At 58.3% G+C, this 20,703-nt stretch overlaps 2 protein-coding genes across 2 annotated transcripts; one reads left to right on the top strand and one right to left on the bottom strand.

Annotated features, from left to right (window-relative positions):
* Positions 1 to 2,402: 2,402 nt before the first annotated feature.
* Positions 2,403 to 10,455, top strand: NCLIV_027030 (conserved hypothetical protein; the record flags this gene model as incomplete). The annotated part of the gene is made up of 5 exons (XM_003882898.1): positions 2,403 to 4,600; positions 4,954 to 8,193; positions 8,768 to 9,164; positions 9,820 to 9,882; positions 10,348 to 10,455. 5 exons carry the CDS (start codon positions 2,403 to 2,405, stop codon positions 10,453 to 10,455), a joined length of 6,006 nt encoding a protein of 2,001 aa, XP_003882947.1.
* Positions 10,456 to 12,014: 1,559 nt separating this feature from the next.
* NCLIV_027020 (conserved hypothetical protein) lies at positions 12,015 to 18,899 on the bottom strand (the record flags this gene model as incomplete). Its single annotated transcript, XM_003882897.1, has 2 exons — positions 12,015 to 12,492; positions 12,856 to 18,899. 2 exons carry the CDS (start codon positions 18,897 to 18,899, stop codon positions 12,015 to 12,017), a joined length of 6,522 nt encoding a protein of 2,173 aa, XP_003882946.1.
* Positions 18,900 to 20,703: the final 1,804 nt, after the last annotated feature.

Here is a 20,703-nt window from a genome sequence, read left to right as displayed (position 1 = left end):
GGGGGTCTGAGAGCGAAAGAAGACCGAACACTGCCCCCGGGGCAGACAAGGATGAGGCGAGGCTTGCCTGCCGGGGACGCGACAGTGACGCAGGGCAGGAAGACTGGAGAGAAGCGGAGCAAGGTGTGCGGGAAGCCGAGACCCGCGGGACAGCGGAGTCGCTCTCGGAGGGAGAAGAAGAAGAAAGAGCAGGTGAACTCTGCATCTGCGCAGAGCGACTGGCGGGGAAGAGGCCAGCAAAGGCGTCGCGAGGAAAACGCGACGGAAGGAGCGGCAAGGAGGGAGCAGAGGAAGGAGGCGACGAAGAAATGGTGCAGAAGGAAGCAGCAGCTCGAGGAGAGAAGGGGAGGTCCCGGGAGGGTCCAAGCCGCATAGAGGCGGCGCCGAGCAGACCACAAGAGAGACCAGGCGTGTTTTGCGTTTGCGCCTCCTTCCTATTGCTCTCGACGAGGAAAGGTCCATTCCTTCTTGTGCTCGTCGCACACGGAGGACGCGCCAAGCTCCTTCGGGAGGAGGATACGCGAAGGCACGTGATCGTCCCCATGATGATCGGGTTCTGCGTCTCCCTCTCTTCCTTCTCCACCGATGCTCGCAACTGCGAGCAAATACCTTCTTCCCTCTACCTTGTCTGTCTTCTCTCTCTCCTTTCGCTCTCTCTCCCTTCTCTCTCTCTCTCTCCCTTCTCTCTCTCTCCCTTCACCCTCTCTCCCTTCACCCTCTCTCTCTCCCTTCACTGTCTCTCCTTTCTCTCTCTCTCTCTTCTCTCTCTCTCTCTCCCTTCTCTCTCTCTCTCTCCCTTCTCGCTCTCTCGCTTCTCCCTCTCTCTCTCCCTTCACTGTCTCTCCTTTCTCTCTCTCTCTCTTCTCTCTCTCCCTTCTCTCTCTCTTTTCCTTCTTCTTTATCTCGCTTTCGCTGGGATTGTCACCGGAGGGACCATCTGGGAAGGAGAGGGAGGCCAGGAAGAAGAAAACAAAAGTTGGAGACGAGGAGACAGGAATTTGTCCCGTTTTGCCGCGGTCGCAAAGGCCTGCCCGAGTTTTCCCTCTCTCCGCCGCCAAGCGCAGAGAAGAAAAGTAAAAGTCCTGTAAAAAGCATCAAACCCTCTCAATGGAGAAGAGAAGGAAACAGTCGAAAGTGAAGTCGAACAGATATCCAGCACAGGAGAAGGCGATCGAAAGCGTGCATGCAGTGTGCGCGTTTTCCCAGCATGCACACACACGGCGCCCTAGCCCGTTGTTCCGGTTGTCTCTCTCCACTTGTGCCTTGCCCGGTTTCTCCCTAAACCGTAGACCCAGGAATTGTGCCGCCCTCCCCGGCTTTTATAACTCTCTTTAAATCTCTTCAGGGACGACTCCTGTACTGTCTCCCGTTTCTGCACCATATGCTTTCTTTCACTGTCTTTCCTCCGGTGGTTCTCCCGTCCAGCGAAAAAACCACGGGGCGAGGGTCACCCTGCGCATTCCTCACTGCTGTTGTTGGATCGGCAAGCCGACAAACGGCTGGAGAGGAAGTTTTTAGAGGGAAAGAAAGCCTTTCTTTTTTTAACGTTTTCAGGTTTCCTGTCTTGCACACCCGCTCGCCGCCATTCGTTTTTGATGCTTGCGTCTGCCACGGCGCCCCGAGAAACATCGCGACCAGCTAACGATTATCCCTTTTCTGTTTCATCCTTTCCTCCCTCTTTATTCTTCTCGCAAGTGCCTTTGGCTCTGCTGTGCATTGAAAACACCCCCACGGTAGACAGTTTTGAGTCCTTTCGTTTCAAATTGAGAATCGAGATCTCGACGGCGCCCTTGTACCCATCCTCCCGTTGCTGGCTCGCGAGAGCGTTTGTCTCCGGTCGGACGACGCTTTGAATGCCGTCTCTCTTGCGCCTCGCCTCCCGCCGCGTGCCGAGCTCCTCTTCGCCTTCACTTGCCTCTGATTTTGTCGCACCGGAATTCTTTTTTTTTCTCTGCTGTCTTCTCGCTGCTTCTTCACGTCTGTTTCCCCTGCGTGCCTTGCTGTGTCCCAGACCGTTCACTCTCCCTTTCTTCTTCGCGTCTTCTGAGCCTTCACGCCTCTCCTCGCGCTTTCGCTGTCTCTGCTCTTCGTGTCTCGTCTCCCGTCGCGAGCTTTCGCCCGCAACCTGTGTCGGGCGAACATCACACCTTCTCTCTCCGCAAGTGTCGCGTTCACAGAATAAGATGGAGGCAGTCAAACTCAAACGTAGAAGGCGAAAAGGCGCCTCAGACCCTCCGGCGTCTTCTTTCATCCCTTCCCCTGTCGCCTCTGTCCGTGGTGTTCCTTGTCCGTCCTCGTCTTTCTCGCCGCCATATCTTTCGCCAGCTTTGTTTGGAAGTCCGGACCTTTGCTGGCCGTCCGTTTCTGCTTGGCTTCTCTTTCTCCACTGGGCTGCCGAGCATATGCCGCTCGCGTCCCTGACCTCTCGCCGCGTTTGCCCCGATAATGTGCCTCGTTGTTTCGGGCTCGAAGGCACCGAGCCTCCCTGTGGGAGACATTGCCGCAGAGCTGATCGTCCATTGTTCCCAGCATCCGTCGAGTGTCTCCGAGCGGACAAGGCGAGCTCGCAAGCAGGCCAACGCGGCGAGAAGACAGAGGGAGACTCTTGGGCCTCGGCGGCATCTTCGGCGCTCGACCGTGCTATCGCGACCGCCTCTTCTTTAGAGTTGGAACCCCCTGTGGCATCGCGGCAGCCGGAAGACAGAACGCACTCTTCAGACCTCAAGGCGTTTGCGGCTTGTGCCTCCGCCCCGACACGTCTGCTACCTCCTTGCAGTGGCCCCCATGCCGTTCGGAATTCTGTCCCTGCCGACGCATTTCTCGTCGACGCATTCGCCGCTTTGCTTCGAAGCATGACAGAGCCGATACAGGAGGCGTTGCGTGCAGGAGACATCTCCGTGCTTCGCGGGTTTCTCAGCCCACTGTCGTCCGAGGCACCAACGACAACACTGGCGCCTCACCCGTTGTCCTTCTCGGCGTTTTCGCGGCGGTCGGAGGCGCGTCGAGCCGTGGCGCTCCTCAGGAAAACGAGTCTGGACACCGCATGTCTCTCGCCGTTTCTTCCTGCGGCGTCTGCCAGGCTCTCGGCGTCTCCCTCGGCTTGTGAAAATCGGGTTCTTCCCGCCGCTGAGAGCTTTCTCCACTCCCTCGCGCGTCCTGCCTTGGCCACCCTGGCATTCCTCACGACGGCGGCTTGGGGCGGGTCAGCCGGCTGCGTTTCCTCCGGGAACGGGAAGAGGAAAGTCGAGGAAAAAGCCCCGTGTCAGACGCGGCGCCAGGCCTCGCCAGACTGTCGAGAAGTTGCGCCTCCAGCGCAGAACCATGGGGGACGACCCTCGCATGCGGAGACCGCCCCTGGTGTACAGACGGCAGAATCCCCGCGGCAGAGACTGGAAACGGGTGAAGAACGAGAAGTGGACATGGAGGTGTTGGACGGCGGCGACAGCCCAAGAGGCCGCACATGGAGAGGAGACAGCGTTACAGACGCGGACGGTTTGCGAACCGAAGAGGAGCTGGGGGAGAGTGAGGCCGATGGGACAGAAGGTGAAGAAGCGAAGAGGCAGGCCGCTTTGCGCGTGTTCCTGGAAGACCGAATCTTCCTTCTCGTCCAAATTGCCGCGGTAAAGATCGCTTTGTTCACCGTCGCCTCTGCGACAGCCGCCGCGGTTGAGGACATGTTTCGCTCGCCGCCGCGAAGCGTTTCTTCTCCCGCTTCTGCGTCTTCTGCCGCCCGAGGATCTGCTGCGCCGGCTGCGCTCCCTGTATCGGTCTCACATCCCCTACCATCTGTCGGCGACGAGACACAAAGCGAGAGCGGGGAACGCGCATTCCAGAGAGGAGACGCAAACGGAGACAGAGAGAAGGCGGGGCGTGCCGAGAGCCCTGGGGAGGGCGATGGGCGAGACCGAGACGCGGAGACGAACAAAAAAGCCCGAGAGGCGCATGCAAAGCAGAGACGCAAATTCCTCGATCTCGCCTGGTGGCTTCTTCTCCGGCGTGTTCACGAGGTCCTCGAGCTGACGCGCGCGCTCGCGTTCGCGTCGTCGCCCCTTGCGGCTGCTTCTGACGAGGCGGCGCCTGGGTCGCAACCCTACCCTGCAACGCTCGCTGCGCTCGAGTGTCGTGTGAAACTCGAGGAAAATGCTGGAGAGACCGACAGCGCACGCAGAGAGCAGTGCGGCGACGGCGGTCAAGGAGAAGAAACCCGGCCCAGCCAGACACCGAACGGAACAGGGCGGAAGGTCTCCAGCGGAGAAGACGGAACAGAAATCCCGACGCCCACTGTCGAGGCGGAAGACGAGCAGAGCAGAGGGGGACAAGACGGACAGAAAGGAGAGGAAGCAAGAGACGAAACCAGAAACGATCAAGCAGGCGGCACAGGTGGGAAGGGGGTAGAAGATCAAAGAAGACGTGAAGACGACAGAGAGTATCTCGATGTAAGAGAAAGACTGTTTCATTCAGTGGAGCTGCTCGGACGGCTCATGCACAGTCTGAAAGAGCTGCAGAGAAAGACAGCCGCGACGTGTGCGGCGGAGCCTCTTGCCCGCACCACAGGAATGACGACTCCCAGAAACGATCGTACCTCTTGCGCTCCTCCCAAGTAAGGATACACAACTCAAGGCTGGCCCCGACCTAGCAGGCATATGCATCTCTGCTTATCATAAAGATACCTGAATAGACTACTGCATGTAAATAGACATGGAGTATATCTTTTTATATGGAGGAAACATATATATATATATAGACAGAGAGAGGTTCCTCTTTTTTTCCCACACCATGGTTGGATACCGTAGAGAGACGCATCACTCACTCGTATGTATATATGCACATGTACTGCTCTTGCCTTCACATTTGACTCCTCTCAATATAATGCCGGATCCCCCGGTGCCGGTATATATATATATATATATATCCTGGGCATTCGTTCTCGCGTTTTTGGTTGTGTCTCTTCAGGGTTGGAACGCCATGTGACGCTCCGTCATCCGCGACAGCCGCGGGACCTATGGGATCTGTTGCCTCTCGGCGGACAGAGTCACCTGGTGTCTCGGCAGCACAACAGGTAGCACGAGGCGGCGATGAGGGAACCGAGGAGAGAGACGACGCTGCCGCGAGCTACGACGAGGCCGAGAGGTCTTGCATTTTCACGCCAATCGGGAACGAGTTGCATCTCCTCTGTCGCTCGATCGCGCTCTGCTTCGAGCTGTGGCCTTCGCTGCCGTCTCTCCAGGTGTACGAACGTCTCCTGCTTTCTGAGGGACGAATTGAATCTTCTCTCTCGTGCCCGTCTCCGCCCCGCACCTCTCGCCAATCTAACACCCACTCCGCTGTCCCGCCGTCTCTTTCGTCCGACTCGTCCTCTTCTTCTGTATCCTCTCCCGCCTCTCGCGTGTCTCCCCCGGTTTCGTCTTCTTCCTCTCCACTGAGAATCGCGCGGGGCGTCTCCGGCCTACCGCCTTCTTCGCCTGCGCCGGCGGCGCGCGTCGCCTCTGTGCCGCATGGCGACGCAGAAGGCGACGCGGAGACGCTTGCGAGTTCAGCGTGCGACGAGGCGCATCCAGCGGTTTTCGTCAATCTCGACGAGGAGGTCATCGACGCAAACAGCGAAGAAGACAGAGAGGAGGATGACAAAGAAATGGAAGACAAAGAGAACGAAGACACAAAGGAGACAAGACAAAAGGAGACAAGAGAGAAAGGAGACAGGACGAAGCAAAAGGATGGGGCAAGAGAGGCCTCGAATGGGAGAGGTGACAACCCGAACAGATCGGTGTTTTCGTGCGGGGTTCGTGACGGAGGAACCGAGTCAATCGTGGAGGATGGCGAGGAAAGCGAGACCGATTGGTATAGGTTGTCGCCGCTGCGTCGGCTGGCCGAATCCGCGAAGCAGCGCGTTGCCGAGCGCGTGTACGTCGAGGAGAATGTCTTCTTCCTGCTGTCCCATCTCCACCAAGTTGCGTCAGAGCAAGAGGCGGTGGCCGCAACTCTCGATTTTCTCGCGAAGCAGGGGAACGCCTCGCGGCTCTTTCTTCTGCCGCAGCGTGTATGGACACCCTGGCAGGAGCTTCGGGCGCTGCGGATCGACGCGCTGTCGAGGACGCAAGCGAACATCAAGGCGCTGTGGAGGGAGAAAGACCTCTGGGGGCGGCTGCTTCACGGGATGGCGAGCGAGGCGAGACGAACGCTTGCGCTGGACGCACACCGACAAAACGAAGTACGAGATACCGAAGCACAAGAGAGACGGAGACCGAGCGAGACAGAGAACGAGAGACGACACCGCGAGGCAGCTGGCCAAGAGGGTGTCGACGTCTCCGCAGACGATGCGCCAGGCGCCGCCGAAAGCGGCGCGAGCGGGGAAGGCGCTATGGACGTGGCGGCGAACGTGGACGAAGAGAGAGACGACGCAAACCACGCGAGCGGACACGCGTTCGCTGGAGGGCGTCGTGAAGACTGGTTCCATGCCGACTCGGATGAAACGGAGGGAGAGAAAGGCGACAAGAGAGGACAAGACGGCAACGAGGTGCGGAGCTCGGTGGACTGTCACAGGCGCGTGTCTGTGCAAGCGCCTGGAGAGACGGAGGCGTTGGACGCACGGCGTCTCGACGCCTCTCCGGGGTCTCCTGCGCCTCCACCTAGCGCCGGGTCAAGCCGTGCTGCCGCAGAGGCATGCAGCGGCGATCGCCGCGAAGTCCCAAGACAAGATGGAAACGCCGCAGAGATGCAAGCGCCAGTTTCTCAGCGCTGCGCGAGAGAGAGAACCCGAGGTCGCGAAGAAGCTGACCGGAGCTGTGACGCGTCTTCGTCTTCCTGGCAGGCCTCACCTTCAGTTTCCTTCTCTCCAGCTGGTTTTTCCTCTGCAGCGGGGAGCTCGTCTCGAGGGCTGCGCGAGGCGCTTCTCGCTTTCTGGTCGTGGGGAGGCTCTGGCGCGGTGGCGGAGGAGAAGCGCCGCGGGTCGGGCGTCGCCGATGGGCCGACGGGGCTGCAGCCAACCGGGGAGAGGCCAGGCCAGGCGGGAGGCGTGCCGAAGAGCGGCGAGGGGCGGACGGACGCTGGCAAGGGTGGCGACGACGTGCAGGCGAGCGATCGCGCGGGAGAGCGAGAAACGAGGAAAGCCAGAGAAGTTGACAGAGAGGACGGGGCGGGGAGCGAACATGGAGAAGACGGAGAAGCGAGGGGTGAAGAACATGAGACTGCAGGAGGGAAGGAGAGAGACAAAGAGAGGCGAGGCGAAGAACAGGCTGAAGAGGGCGCCGAGAGGGGAGGAGTGTCAGACGAAAGAGGAGAGACGGAAGCAGTGGAGCCAGGGGAAGAATCAGGAGCAATAAGAATGGAGGAACAGGGAGACAGAGGCGAGACAGCAGAGGCAGAGAAGAGACAAGGGGGAGAGAGTGGCAGCGAAGAAGGGGAAAAAGAGAGTGCCGAAAAAGGAAACGGGGCGAGTGCTGAAGCAGCGCAGGGGCAAGGCGGACGGAAAGAGGGACGAGGTCACGAGGGTGAAGAAGGCCAAACCGCGGCTCTCGAGCAGAAGACGGCGATTCACGAGGAACCGCAGGATGCGCAAGAGGAAGTCGAGGAAATGAGCTGTGAAGAGGCCGACGACATGGAGAGACGCAGTGCTCCCGGAGACAGGAGAAAGCGACGCAGGTCGGAGACGAGCGGGGAGGAAGACACAGAGCCTACGGGAGACAGGAACGCAAGACCAGATGACCACGAAGGGCGCGACGTGACAGGAAGGAGACGAAGAACCTGCAGGTCTGAAGGAGATGCGGAAGACGTAACGGAAAGCAGAAACGAATGCGAGGAACACGGCGTACCAGGTGATGCCGGAGAAGACGCCACAGGAGCGAAACTGGGAGGTGGCGAAGGCGACGCAGAAGAAAGCCAACAAGCTCCTGCCGAGGCAGAAGTCGACGATGAAACTGCGCTTCGTCTCAGTTCCTGTTTCTGGCAATCAGGCGCCAGCGTGGTCGTCGCAGATTCCCTTCTCTCTGCAGCTGCCGACCTTGTGGCGGATCCCGCCGCAAAGAAACGCCTGTCGTCGACCGGGCGGTCTAGTCGAGACTCCGCCCCGTCTTCGTCATCTTCCTCTTCGCTTGCGTCTGCCTTGGCGCGCGTGTCGCCGACGCTGCGATGGAAGGACGACGTGGATGTGAAGCCGCGGAGCCTCCTCGATCCGCATCCAGGAGAGAGACGAGAAGAGTAAGAGGCCCCAGTCTCCGTTCCTCTACGCGTCAGTCCGTGCAGACGTGCGTACCTCGTTCGTCTCGACACGCGATTCAGCGCTTCTGTCTGGAGGGAAGAACACCGAGCGAAGCATTTGAAACGCTCCACGTGGATCTCGGCGCGACGACGCAGGCATAGACGCGGAGCTGTGTATCCGTCACAGGATGCAGCTGAAGAGGTCACAGCCATCTGCGTTATGAGAGTCGCCTCCCTTTTTCGCACCGGGTCCAATCGTTCTGCCTTCCGGCGACGTGTTTTTGCCGATGTGTAGTCCTCTCGCTGCTCTCGCCGTCTCGGGTTCGACAGTGGCCTTTGAAAAGGGTTTTCTCGCCCACGTGCACTTTTGCCAGTTTCCCCTCCACTGGGGTCGTGAAGCTATCGCTGCGAGACGCGAGAGATGGTTTAAATTCCACATCTCCCTTCAAAACAGAAAGCGACGCGAGGGTTTGCTGTCGTCAGCCTGTGTCGTGGGTTGGTGAGATGGGTCTGGCGACGACGGCGTTTTTCCTCTTGCTCACTCTTTCGAATCCGATTGCTGCTTTCTTTCCAGGTGGGATTCGGACTCCCTGGACAACACCCCGGAGCACGGCGGATCTGCGAGCGTTCGCCGGCGCGGCAAGGAGCGCGAAGCAGATCGGCGACGACGCTCCAGCCGGGAGAGACGCGGCGGGCGGGTCTCCGATGAAGAGAAAGAGAACGCGAGCAACCAACTGCGAACGCGCCGCGGAGCTAGAGAGAGCCGTGCCGCTTCCTGGTCCTCTTCGGATGAAGGTCAAGAAGGCCGGGAGGAAGCGCACGGCGACGACCTGTTCGACGCCTCTTCGAGGAAATACCAAAAGTACCGAGACGCTGTTGGCGAGCCCGACCACGCGCGACAGATCCTCAATGCGAGGCACCCCGGCGCAGGTCCAGTCTGCAGGCCTCAACGAAAATGGCAAGCTGCGGATGTGAGATCCTCCGCGTCCAACCCCACTTGCGCTTCGCCCTAATCGGGCCTCGAGTCCTGTACACACAGACACACACATTATCAGGGGAATGCTCTTGCAAGGGCACAAATGCACACTCTGTTATATATATATATATATATATATATATATATATGTATAAAGGGAGAGAGAGACTGCACAAGATGAGACACTCTCGGAACCGCGAAGAGCAAATCACGCCCAGGTGTACATGTATTCATATATATATATATATATATCCTTCAAATAAATAAATACAGCGAGGGAGAGGAATAGGATTATTCCCACACGTGTATATATAGAATGACCTCTAGGGGGACGACAGGCGTATAGGGAATGGGGGGTTTTGCGTGGAAGTGGAGACTCTGTGCCCTCATCCGATCGTTCCTGCCAAGTGCCCAGTCAGCGGTGTCTTTACACTGCATACATCTACGCGTGTTTTAAAGATGAGCAAACGGCCCTATGCGCAGCTGCTCATCCATCCACGACTTCGATCCCCAGACACAAAAGGCACTTCCAGCTCTCCTTTTACAAATCCATACAAATATTCATATATATATATATATATATATATATATATATATGGGGTTAGAGGCAGACCCTGTGCCTATCGGTCGCGCGTGTGTGTCCTTTTCAGGAGCAGTTGCTTGTGGCGGGTGTGAATATGTTTGGCGTTGGCAAATGGAACGAGGTTCACAAGGTGAGAAGCGTTTCTCGAGGTCTGTGTCGCGCGTCGCGCGGGAGAGTCGATCTTTTCTAAACCGATATTCCAGCTTTCATCCCAGTCGTTTTGGTACCGCAGCTCTCTGGTGAAGCTGCCGTTTGTCTGGCGACATGCACGGTTTGGAAAAGGGACTTCCAAACTCGCCACTTGCGCGATTTCTCTAACGCCAAAACGGTGTCTACTCTTTCCTCCTCAGAAGGCCCGCAAAGGCGCGTTGCCAGCTATAGCCTCCGCCGGAGGTTTCACAGTCTGCATGCGCGTCGTCTCAAGGAAAACGGGCGCTCGGCTGGAAGGACGACAAACAGCGGCACTTGAGCCTGCCGCGATTGCAGCCAGCGTGTGGTCCATCCTGGTTGACTGCCATGCTTAAACTGGGCACCAAGGCAGGCCTACTGCTTTCTGTTGAGAAGGCGACACGTATTTTCTTTTCTTTTTCTGCAGTTCTTCCCGCCACTCCGCCGCTTCTCGCCGCCCCAGCTGAAGGACAAATTCCGGATTCTCCAGAAACTGCTGTTCGTCTCTCGAGACAGTTACCATTTCATCGAGTAGATCGCTGCACGTCTCCACCCTCCACTCAGGACGCGTGTTGCTTCTCAGCCTAACCACCGGGATCCTGACGAAGAAACCCGCTGCTTACGATTCGGCCTCGGCCGCGCCGCTGCAAAAGAAAAACCACCCAGGCGATTTCGTCAATTTGTCGCCTCGTCCTCCACGTGCCGACACTCCAGCGGGTGTCTAAACACTCGAGAAGGGTGCACACCTCGCATGCGGCCTCCACTCGCGATTCGTATGTCTTCATGCTTCCTCTCTGGTCGCTCTCGCCTCTCCCAGCCGTCCGGCGCCATGCAGTGTCGGCTCGTCTGGGGGCCGGGAACAAGACACGCGGAGAACGAGTCTGATCCTTGGAGTGTATCGTCAGTGGTTAGCCCCACAGGAAGCCAGCCGGCGTGTGCTTTGGTTTCTACGCTGTTTACGAAACCGCCAACGAAGGCAGCGCCGCAATGTACGGGCACCGTGAAAACGTACCGCTATAGAGGAGGACGCTCGTGTCTTGCGCGTCCGTCAGAATTTTCGCGAAACGTATCGTCTCGATGTGCCCACGGAAATCCCGTGGCCGGTGGGAAACACCACCACACGTCCCGTCTAAGAAGACGCGGTGTGGCCAACAGAGAGCTGGCCCTCTCGGAAAGCTTGAATTGCCATTTGTATATATATATATATATACATATCTATTCATGTTCAATGCAAGAACACACATGTCCGCCACACCCATCTTCGTACGTAGACGCGCCAATGCATATATATATATATATATATATATAGAGAGAGAGAGAGAGAGACGGAATGCGTGCCCGAATTTTCATGCGCGTGCCGCATCGGAACTCATGATCGCCTAGAGCACACCCGCCACCTTCTTGCTTCGACGCTCCGTGGCACTTTTTAATTCTCGAGAAGGGATTCAGAAGCTCTCCCTCGGGGCTGCGAGCGACGGCTCGAAGACTAAAACTCGCAGCACCTCTCATTTTCCTTTCCCGCTGTATTTCCCTTCCGCTCCGCCCCGGCCGGTCCCCTTTAGGATTTACGCTTTCTCTCTGGCATTCGCCCGCTCTCTCGAGCCGACGCTTCCAAACCTTTGTGCGACTTGCTCATTCCGCCCTTTCGCGGGGACTCTGTTCCCGAGTCCTCGTGTTCCCGGATGGATGTACACCTCGTGATCAAGAGCTGCCACATACTGCCGACGGCGGGCACTTGGGAATAACTTAAGATTTCACGCGTTCCGCGAGCACTCAAAAGACGCACTTTCACATCTCCGACAAAACGCGGCCATCATCCGAGACAAAATGCCGTTTTCTATCTCCGACAACAAACAGACTCAAATAGATTGCACCTCGTCCAGGCACCTTCTCCCTTCTCTGCCCCTGTGTCATATATATATATATATATATATATATATATATTGGGATTCTGCTATATAGGGATATATCTGTGAATATACACATCGATTGATCTGTGTATGCACATATCTGCACACCTATCTGTTTTGTAAGCCGATCGTGTGGGGATGGATGTACATTCGCGGGGAGGCACGCACTGCTTTGTCTCTCCGCCTACGGCGCACTCCAGAGCCCCAAGCCTGTACATGTCCAGCACCTCGCTGAGCTGGGCAGATTCGTGTTCCTCGCGAAGAAATCTTCCTCTCCCTCGATTCGAAAGGGCTCCGATTGACCTTCATCGCGTCCGATGGATGCCTGGCCGTCGACTGCGTCGCTCGGCGGTTGACTTATAGACTCCACCTCCAGGCTCGCCCCTGTTTGCGCTCCGTCACCTTCGTCTTCTTGCGCGCCCTCTTCGGAGTCTCCCCCTGACCTAGGAGCCCCTTCAGCGCTCTTAGAGACGAAAGACGGGGGCGGAGAGACAGCTGAGGGAGAGACGGCTGGTCGAGGATTCAAGGATGAGAACGACGAGAAAGGATCGACAGGATCCACAACCCAAATTTCCGTTGAGGCTTCCCAAGGCCGGAACGCGCCGACAAAGAGATCCAGGCCTCGCTGCTTGTCTGCGTCGTAGACGCAGTTATTGAAATACCTGAGAGAAGCACACGACGCGGGAGTCTGATGTCAGACGGGAGAGCTTCGAGCCGGACTGCGAGAGTCGTCACCAACAGGACCATAGCCAGGCTGAGACGCCCAACTCGAAAACAGCCACGCCCGCGTACAGACACCAAAAGCTCTGTCACCGAGACACAGCAGACGTCAGCCTGCTCGCCTCCGCAACAGGAAAATGAATACAGCGAGACACAAACAAACAGACACACAGACTGATACACAAACATAAACAGACACAACCAGTCTACAATTGGGGGCGTGCGAACAGATCTGTTTCTGCTCCCACGACCTCCGCCTATCCGGATGTGGCTTCGCAACTTGTCGCCGCTTTCCTGTCACCTACCGCTGCACGGCAATGAGGACGTTGCTCCTCTTGATGGCTTTCCACGCGCGCCTTTCTTTTTGGCCGCCTGGCCGTCTCTCCTTTAACTGTTCCACGGCCTTCGCCAGCTCTGAGGCGGCGAACTCTGCCGCATGCATCGCCGGTGACCCGCCGTACTGCAGCGCGAGTGCGTCTCCGACTTCCCGCCAAGCCTCGCCGAGAATCTGAAGGAGCATTGTGGGAAGGTGATGGAGGAAGGGATCCAGCGAAGAGAAGGCAGCGCCGTATGCCACAGGCGCAGATGTGTGAGACGACGCCGACGAGGCGCCGGCAACGCTCTGCCTCGACGTTCGCGTGGGCGAAGGAGACCAGCAACACGTCGAGGAAGCCGCGTGGAGAGAGGACGACGACAAAGACGGAGTCAGACGAGGGCGGGGGGACTCCGAAAGGGCGCCTGAGCCGGCCCTTGAAGGCGCAGGGAGGGTCGGGTCCAGCTCAGGATCTGTCTCTGGTGTAGAGGCCCCGCTCGGGCTTGCCGCCGCGGCGTCCTCCGACTCGTCTGAGGTAGAGGCGAACTCGGTGTCAACGGACGAGCAACCGGAGTGGGACGAGGAAGCGAAAAGACCAGGCGCGCAACTGTCCCTCGGGCCGCTTTCCCGTTTCCTGCTCTCCTCGTCCGGAACACACACAGACGCAGGCGTCGTGCAAGGACGGGAAGAAGGAGAGGAAGAAGTAGAGGACGAGCAGGCAGGAGAGGAAGAAGTAGAGGACGAGCAGGCAGGAGAGGAAGAAGTAGAGGACGAGGAGGCAGGCGAGGAAGAAGTAGAGGACGAGCAGGCAGGCGAGGAAGAAGACGACGAAGGGGAGACGCTCCGGGCGTCGTTTGTTTCTTCGTTTCCTTCTGGTGTGTCGTCCCGCGTCAGCTTGCATTCTGTCGGTCTGTGGGTTTTTCGAAGCCACCAGGAGTCGGGAGCGCGACACTGCTTCGCGCTGTCTTCCAGTGTCCCTTCTCTCGCGAAGTGCCAAGCGCCTCCGTGAAGCCGCCGATATCGAATGAGCGTCGTCAGGTGTCGGTACAGCGCAGCGACACCGAGACCGAGCATTGCAAGGTTCGTCCGGTCGAGGCAGTCAACGCAGTTAATACGGATAACACCGTGTTGAAACTGACTTACGAATCCTGACGGCGCCTCGTCGGGTTCCCTCGCCTTTGTGTCATCTGGTTTCCGGCGGGTTCGTTCGTTCCCCCTAACGCCTCCCACGCCCGCTCTGCTCTGCTTCTCACACCCTCCCGACTCCGCTCCACAGCGAGTCGCACAGGTCGACTGGATTTTTCTGCCCTTTGCCTTTGCGTAACAAACAAACGAGCCAGTGAACTGGAGCGACTTGGCGACCAAGGCGAAGAGGCGATGAAGAGCCTGATCGAACCCCAGGCGCTTGTCCGCGTCTTGCCAGTCGAAAGCTTCGTATGCGACTTCACAGCAACACGTATACTGCTGCCTGGGAGTCAGGGCCTGCAACATCGCGTGAAGTTCTTCTGCGGTCTGTTTCCACGTCTCCAGAGACGTCGACACACTGCCACCACTCCCGCCTTCTTCACCATCCTTCCGGCGCGATGCCGCCTCACGATGGTCTCCGTCTCTTTCCCGCGTAATTTGGCAATCGGCGTTCGACAGGGAGGCAGAAGCGACGAAGGCAGGTGGACCATGAAAAGTCGTCTCCTGCGCCTCTGAGGGGGAATCGGCGGCAGAGAAGACAGAACGGAACGCGGGAAGCGCCGGCGAGGCCGAGTCAAAAGCAAGCGAGAAAGCGACGCTCCGGGAATCGGTTGGACGCGCGACGCAACAAGCAGAGGGAACCCCCACAAACGCATCCGTGCTGGTCGCACCCAGTCGGCTGTACATACACTTGAAACAGACGCCCTCGTCCGTCCAGCATGTCGGCCCACGGGGAGGAGCCAGCGGGACTGTATGTTCGCGAACTCGGTCGCCCTCGGGCGTCGGATTGACCAAGGCCCAGCGACCTGTCCACCCCGGCACGGGATCTATATTCGTCGTAGTTTCTCTCTGTCCCTTTTTGTCGTCCTTCTCTGTCTCCCTCCCACTTTCTCCTCGTCTTTCCTTGGGAGCTGCCCCGTCGACTCGCTCGCCCACTTCCGCGTTGTTCCCTCCCCGGCCTCCAGCTTTGTTTCCTGACTCGTGTGGGTCTTCCACCTCGCCTTCCTGGGTATCGCGCTGCGCCCTGCTTCCCTTTTCCTCCCCGTCGTCTCCTGCCGTCCTCTCCCGCGCCGTGTCGTCGCCACCGACACCCTGTCGAGTCTCGCAGTGGAGCTCTGAAGCATCGCATTCTGCTGGATTTGCTGGCGGTTGGTGTTCTACGCGACACGATGCGCGCTCAGGCCTGCTGTCCCCACATGAGGCGGCACACGGCTTCGTCGAAATCGAGTCTTCCGGACTCCCAAGTGCCCGCTGGAGGCGAAGCAACACTACTTGCTCTTCCTCTCTGTACATGGCGTTGATTGCCGCGAGGGCCTCGCGATACGCGCTCGCGAGTTTCGTCTCCATGTGGCCGCACGGCTTTTGGCGAACGAGGTCGAGGCACAAAATCGGGCACCCGTACGCACGGTGCATAGCGTCAAAGTGGTCCTTCGAGTGGAGATACTGTGGATCCAAGGCGGGAGACGACAGGCGCACAGGCGGGCAGATGTGTTGCAAAAAAGACGGCAACAGAGACACTTGAGAAGGCAAGTGACCCCAAAACACAGGGACCGACCCCCGCACCTGGACCAGGGATGCGACGTCTCCCGTGAACTGCAAATGCGAACGAGAAGGCAGAGAAGATGAGGACGACGCTTGTATCCCTCGAGCCGGTGACCGCGCTGAAAGCGCTGATGGCGAAGACAGTGGCGCGGTGGAAGACGGACTTCTCGAAAACTCTGATTCGGCCTCGATCCCCTGGACAGCAGACGCTCCCCGATCGGGCTCCAAGCTCGGGCCATCGTCGTGCTCCTGCTTTTCATCGCTTCGCCGCGTCACACGCCACAAGATCTGCTCACACTCGACTTGGTTCGCCGCCACCGCGCTGTCTCGGTCGGTGTCAAGAAGCGGGTGCGTAGACAGCGAATCGTCCGCAGAAATCCCCGATGCAGGACGCTCGGCGTTTGGCTCTGCGTCTGTCGAACCTCGTGCGGTTTCGGCGGTGGCGCACGACAGGCCGTCCCGTTGGGCGACGGCTAGGCCTCTTCTGTACCATCGCGCTCCGGCTGCGCGCCTCGATCTTCTTGCAATGATAACGAAGGAGAAAAGGAGGCTTTGTCCACTTGCCTTCCCTCTCTCCTCGCTTGCGCCTTGCACAGGTTCTCTCTTTGTGGGGACCGTCTCTTCCGCACACTCGGTCCTGCTCGACGACTCCTCCGGGCGAGGCGAAAAGCTTTTCGCGGTCTCCTTGGCGAGCGCGGAGACGGCGCGAGTCTCCAACGTAGGCCCCGCGCCTCCTTCCGCCGCGGGAGGAGACAGCGAGGGAGTCGCGAGCGAGGCTGGCGGCGAGCCGGCACGAGGCACAAGAGGCAGGGAATTTGACTCCGCCGGAAACGCGGGATGTTCGGATCCTCCCACAACATTCCGCGCCGTCTCCGACGACGGACGCTTCGCCGAGAAGAATTTCTGGACAACGCAACCCTGCTGCAGAATGACAAGCCACGGGGACATGTCTCGGGGAACCCTGCACGGCGCCGCAGTGTAGGCATGCGCCCCGTCGAATCCACAAGGCCTCCGCAACGACGACCGAGAAACGGGAGGTGCCTGTGAGGCGGTGCCTGCGTCGTTTTCTCCCCTGTGCGACGCGGACGATCCGGCGCACACCTCGGGCTGAGCGGCGGTTTCCGGAGGCGCCTGGAGAGCGTCTGTGGACGTCTCTGCATCCTGTAGGGCGTGCGACGGGGACGGCGCGCGCGCTTCCGCCGCAGAAGAAACGGCGAAGGGTTCGAGGAGAAAGAGGTTGAAAACAGCATCGAGTTTTTTCCCGTGCAAGAGCTCCAGCCTGGGCTCTTCCCATCTGGGGCGTTCTTCGTCTCGGTGTCTCTCGCGGGAGTTCGGCGCCTCTCGTTCTCCCTGCTCTCGCTGTCCCTCAGGCTCTGCTCCTTCACAGCTCTCTGGCTGACCCAAGCCCCGTCCAGCGTGGTGTAGGCCCTGTGCTTGCAGCGACTGTGTGAGGTCCAGCGTGTGCGCGTAGAAGAACGAGAGAGCCGGACGAAGAAAAACCTGCAAGAAGAGTTCCTGATACCTGCGTTCGGCATCCAGCAGCTCTGCGCGTTTGGAATGCTCCTCGACTAGAGTGGCAGTCGGCCGAAGCCAAGCAAACGGCTGGGCTGCAGTCAGAGGAAAGAGCGGGAGGGCACACGACGCGGCGCTGGGGTCAATCTCCCCAGACGCAGCGTGCGACGTCGTCCACGTCCGCTCGGAAGACTCCGCGATTTTGCCCAGACGAAAAGCGACGGAAGGCTCTTCTGCTTTCTTGGCTAGAGCTGCAGATTTCGCGTCTTGCGACAGTTTGGTGAGCCAGCGAAGAATCGCTTCGGTCTCGACTTTAGAGCGTGGGGCGGAAGAGGCGAGGTTCTCGCGATCCCCTCCAGAAGCGGTAGTTTGCGGCTCTACGAGATCGCAAAAAGAAGAAAACGGCCTTTCCTGTGAAGACTCGAAGAAAAAGAGGGGGAGGAGATCGACGTGACGGAGTGTGAAGACCCTGTGCACAGCGCCGCGTTCCCCGTCTCCTGGTGTCGCTGTCCCTGTGTCGCTTGCCCCATCCAGAAACATGTACGCTTTCGCGGTTTTCTCCTCCCTCTCTCTGAAGCCAGACTTCCTTTTCCCCCTGCGCCCCGTCCCCGTCTCCACACCATCCCTTCCGGCGCCCTCCCGTCTCAACGCTCTCGGCTCGATAGACCGGACTGCGCCCAAGGCTGCAACCTCCTGACTGTCTGTCGCCAGAACGAGGTAATAGCCCAAGAGAAATCGAATGGCACCAAGCAGCCCACAGACAAGCAAACTCCCGTCCCCTTCTCTGTTGTCTCCTGTGTCTGCTTCCATGCTTCCGTCCCACTGCGACTCCCGTCCGCGCTCTTCTATCGAAGTCTCAGGAGCATCCGCCGCCTGTGCCTCGCCGGAGACACTGTGGGCACCTCGACTCCCATCCAGTGGGGGCTGGGTGCGCGCCGAAGAGGCCTGGCGGCTCTGGCTGTCTGGGCCTGGGATCATTCGCGCACTGGAGCGACCTGCGTCTCCCCAGCTCTCCCTCGTGCTCGCGATCCTCGCAGCGAGCGCATGCAGCGTTGCCCAGACACGCGGGGGCGCGTGCTCTGGCAGAAGCATCGGTCGGTAAATCTGGTTGTGCGCGCGGCGCCATTGCGCCCTCCGTCTCTGCGCGTGCTCAGCTAGACGGTGTAGCTCTTCTCGCAGCTCCAGTAGACACTCCCAGGACCCCACACACCGCTGATGCATGCGCAGGGGGGCGACGGGAGACGAGGCCGCGCGCGTACCAACAGTCGACGCACGAACAGAAGTGACGCTCGTCGCTGTATTCCCGGCACTGAGGCGTGCGCGAAGGCCAGTGAGCGCAGAGAGAAGACTTTTGCGAATTTCGACTGAACGAGCAGGCGCGGACGCAGTCGCGTCCCCTGACTCCAAACCACGATCGAGCACCCGTTGCAAACGGGAAGGCAGGCCTTCCCTCGTCTCCACATCCGACGGTTGAGCCGCTGCGACGGAGACGGCAGCGCCTGCCGTGGAGGACGCGTCCTGTTTGTGTCTTTGTCGACTGCTAAGGCGAGTGAGGTCCTCTTCCGAGATCATTTGTTTCTGAATGAAAGCAATGCGCCCAACGCAGGGACACGACCGAACCTGGCCTGATCCATCGCACGCTCCTTGGACATTGCTCCGGGGAAAAGAGGACGGCTGGTCGAGCCGTCTTCCCTGGTTCCGAACGTCAGGCGAAGGAGACGAAAACGCCCCGAGCAACACAACATGCTGCGGAAAATTGTACACTGTATAACTCTCGATCTTCTCCCAAGCCTTCATTGTAAAGCGCTGAGGAGGCGCGTGTGGATACACCCAGAAGACGGCCGAGACTGGAAGACGAAACACTCGCAATCTGAAGAACAGGAAAGACCCACGCTTCAGGAAAATGTGTGCGTAAGCGAAACGCGCATCTACGTGTTCGGCCTCGCCAAAGGCGGGTGCAAGACGACACGCGCAAAGACATCAAAAAGAAAGTAAAACCGCGCTGCAACAGAAAGGTCGCCGCGCGGGTGTACCCCGTCAGAGTTGCAGAGGTTTGCGAAAATTCGAGGTCCATCTCAAATGAGATTCAGATGACGCGCGGCATGATCGGACGGGTGCTAATTTCCCGCATCACACAGCCACGCGTCGGAAAGGAAGCAGTACGCAACAGATTAACACAAGTGTCGCACAGCAGTCCATCTTGCATATCCGGGAACGCACATACGTAATATATATATATATATATATATATAGTTATATGTATACAGAGCATACGACGGAAAAGTGAAGGGTCGCGGCTGGCATCCAATTGCATTCCCAGATCTCCATGTACACGCATTGTTTTCTCTACAGAATAAAAGCACATGTGTTCTTTCGACGTGGACCCTATCCGAACATATATATGCATATATATTGAAATATATGTACCAAGTCGGTAGACACGTAAATGGATCTGTGTCGAAGCAAGAATCACGGGGAGAGCATTCGCCCTCGCTAGCTGGAGCCTTATGCCTTTGCCCTCCAAGCCGGGTACGAAGGGACAATTCAGAACTTCGTTGTGTGTCGCTTAAACACTGAAAAGAATATGTTTCTTGCAAATGGGAAGTGCTACCCTTCAGCAAAAAGAGGCATATCCACACACGCGCGTCCCGTTTCCGAGAGCGCGAGACACCAAGAAGGGTGGTTTCCTGGGAACCAGCACTCTTCCGAAAAAAGCGAAAAGTCTACCGCGCGATCGCCCTCAATTGAGATATTGGGGTTGTAGATCTTTCGTCCAATTTCGACGTCTTGTTGAGATTCGACTGGGACTTGAAGACTCTGTGCCTCCATCGAGAGAAAAGTGACCCCGTAGCCTGGCGCATGCGCGGAAGCCAGCGACAGGGGCGCCGCGCTCGTTAGGACGAACCAGCCGGAGGGTGAAAATGCACGCTCCTCCAGTATGAAGAGGGTAACCAGAAGCAGTGTAAAGGAACGACAAGAGCGCTCGACGAGGTAGAGGAGCTCCGTTCAAGTAAGGAGAAACTGCCCTATAGAACAACAGCTCTGCGGAGGGCGCACCGAGGCGTTGGACTGACGCTACGACGGCGACGTAGAGCGACTATCCCTGGGTCCTGCAGTTCTTGATGGCAGGACTTCTTGGGCACGAGCGGAAAGGCAACGGCTTCTTGCTTCGGGCACACATCTCATGCGTAATCGAGGAACGCCACAGGAAGGCAACGGGGCTGAGGGGGGTGCTCTCCACGATCCTGGCCCCTTTGCGACGCCGCGGACTAGCTCTGCTCCGTCGCCTCGGCATCTGGCTGTGTCTCCGATGATGAAAGGAGCCATCTGTTTAAAATAGGGTTGAAGAGGACGAAGGAAGTTCTTCTGCTTTATCCCGGCGTCTTTACAACATGCGATGCTGGCGTCAAACTGGCCGTGTCTTTCAAGGCTTTTAACCTTTTCATGCGCTGTGCGACTCTGCAAGGGTGCCGAGGGCGTTCAACGTTTTCAGCGCTTCGCAGGAACTTGTGAGGCCTCGACGGCAAATTCTGCGACTGGACGGTGGCGCATCCCAGGTCACTGTCGAGACATCGAAACTTTTGTTGTTCGAATAACTGGA

The sequence above is a fragment of the Neospora caninum genome, chromosome VIIb (genome assembly GCF_000208865.1).
Source record: "Neospora caninum Liverpool complete genome, chromosome VIIb".
NCBI lineage: Eukaryota > Apicomplexa > Conoidasida > Eucoccidiorida > Sarcocystidae > Neospora > Neospora caninum.
This window is presented reverse-complemented; position numbering and strand designations above follow the sequence as displayed.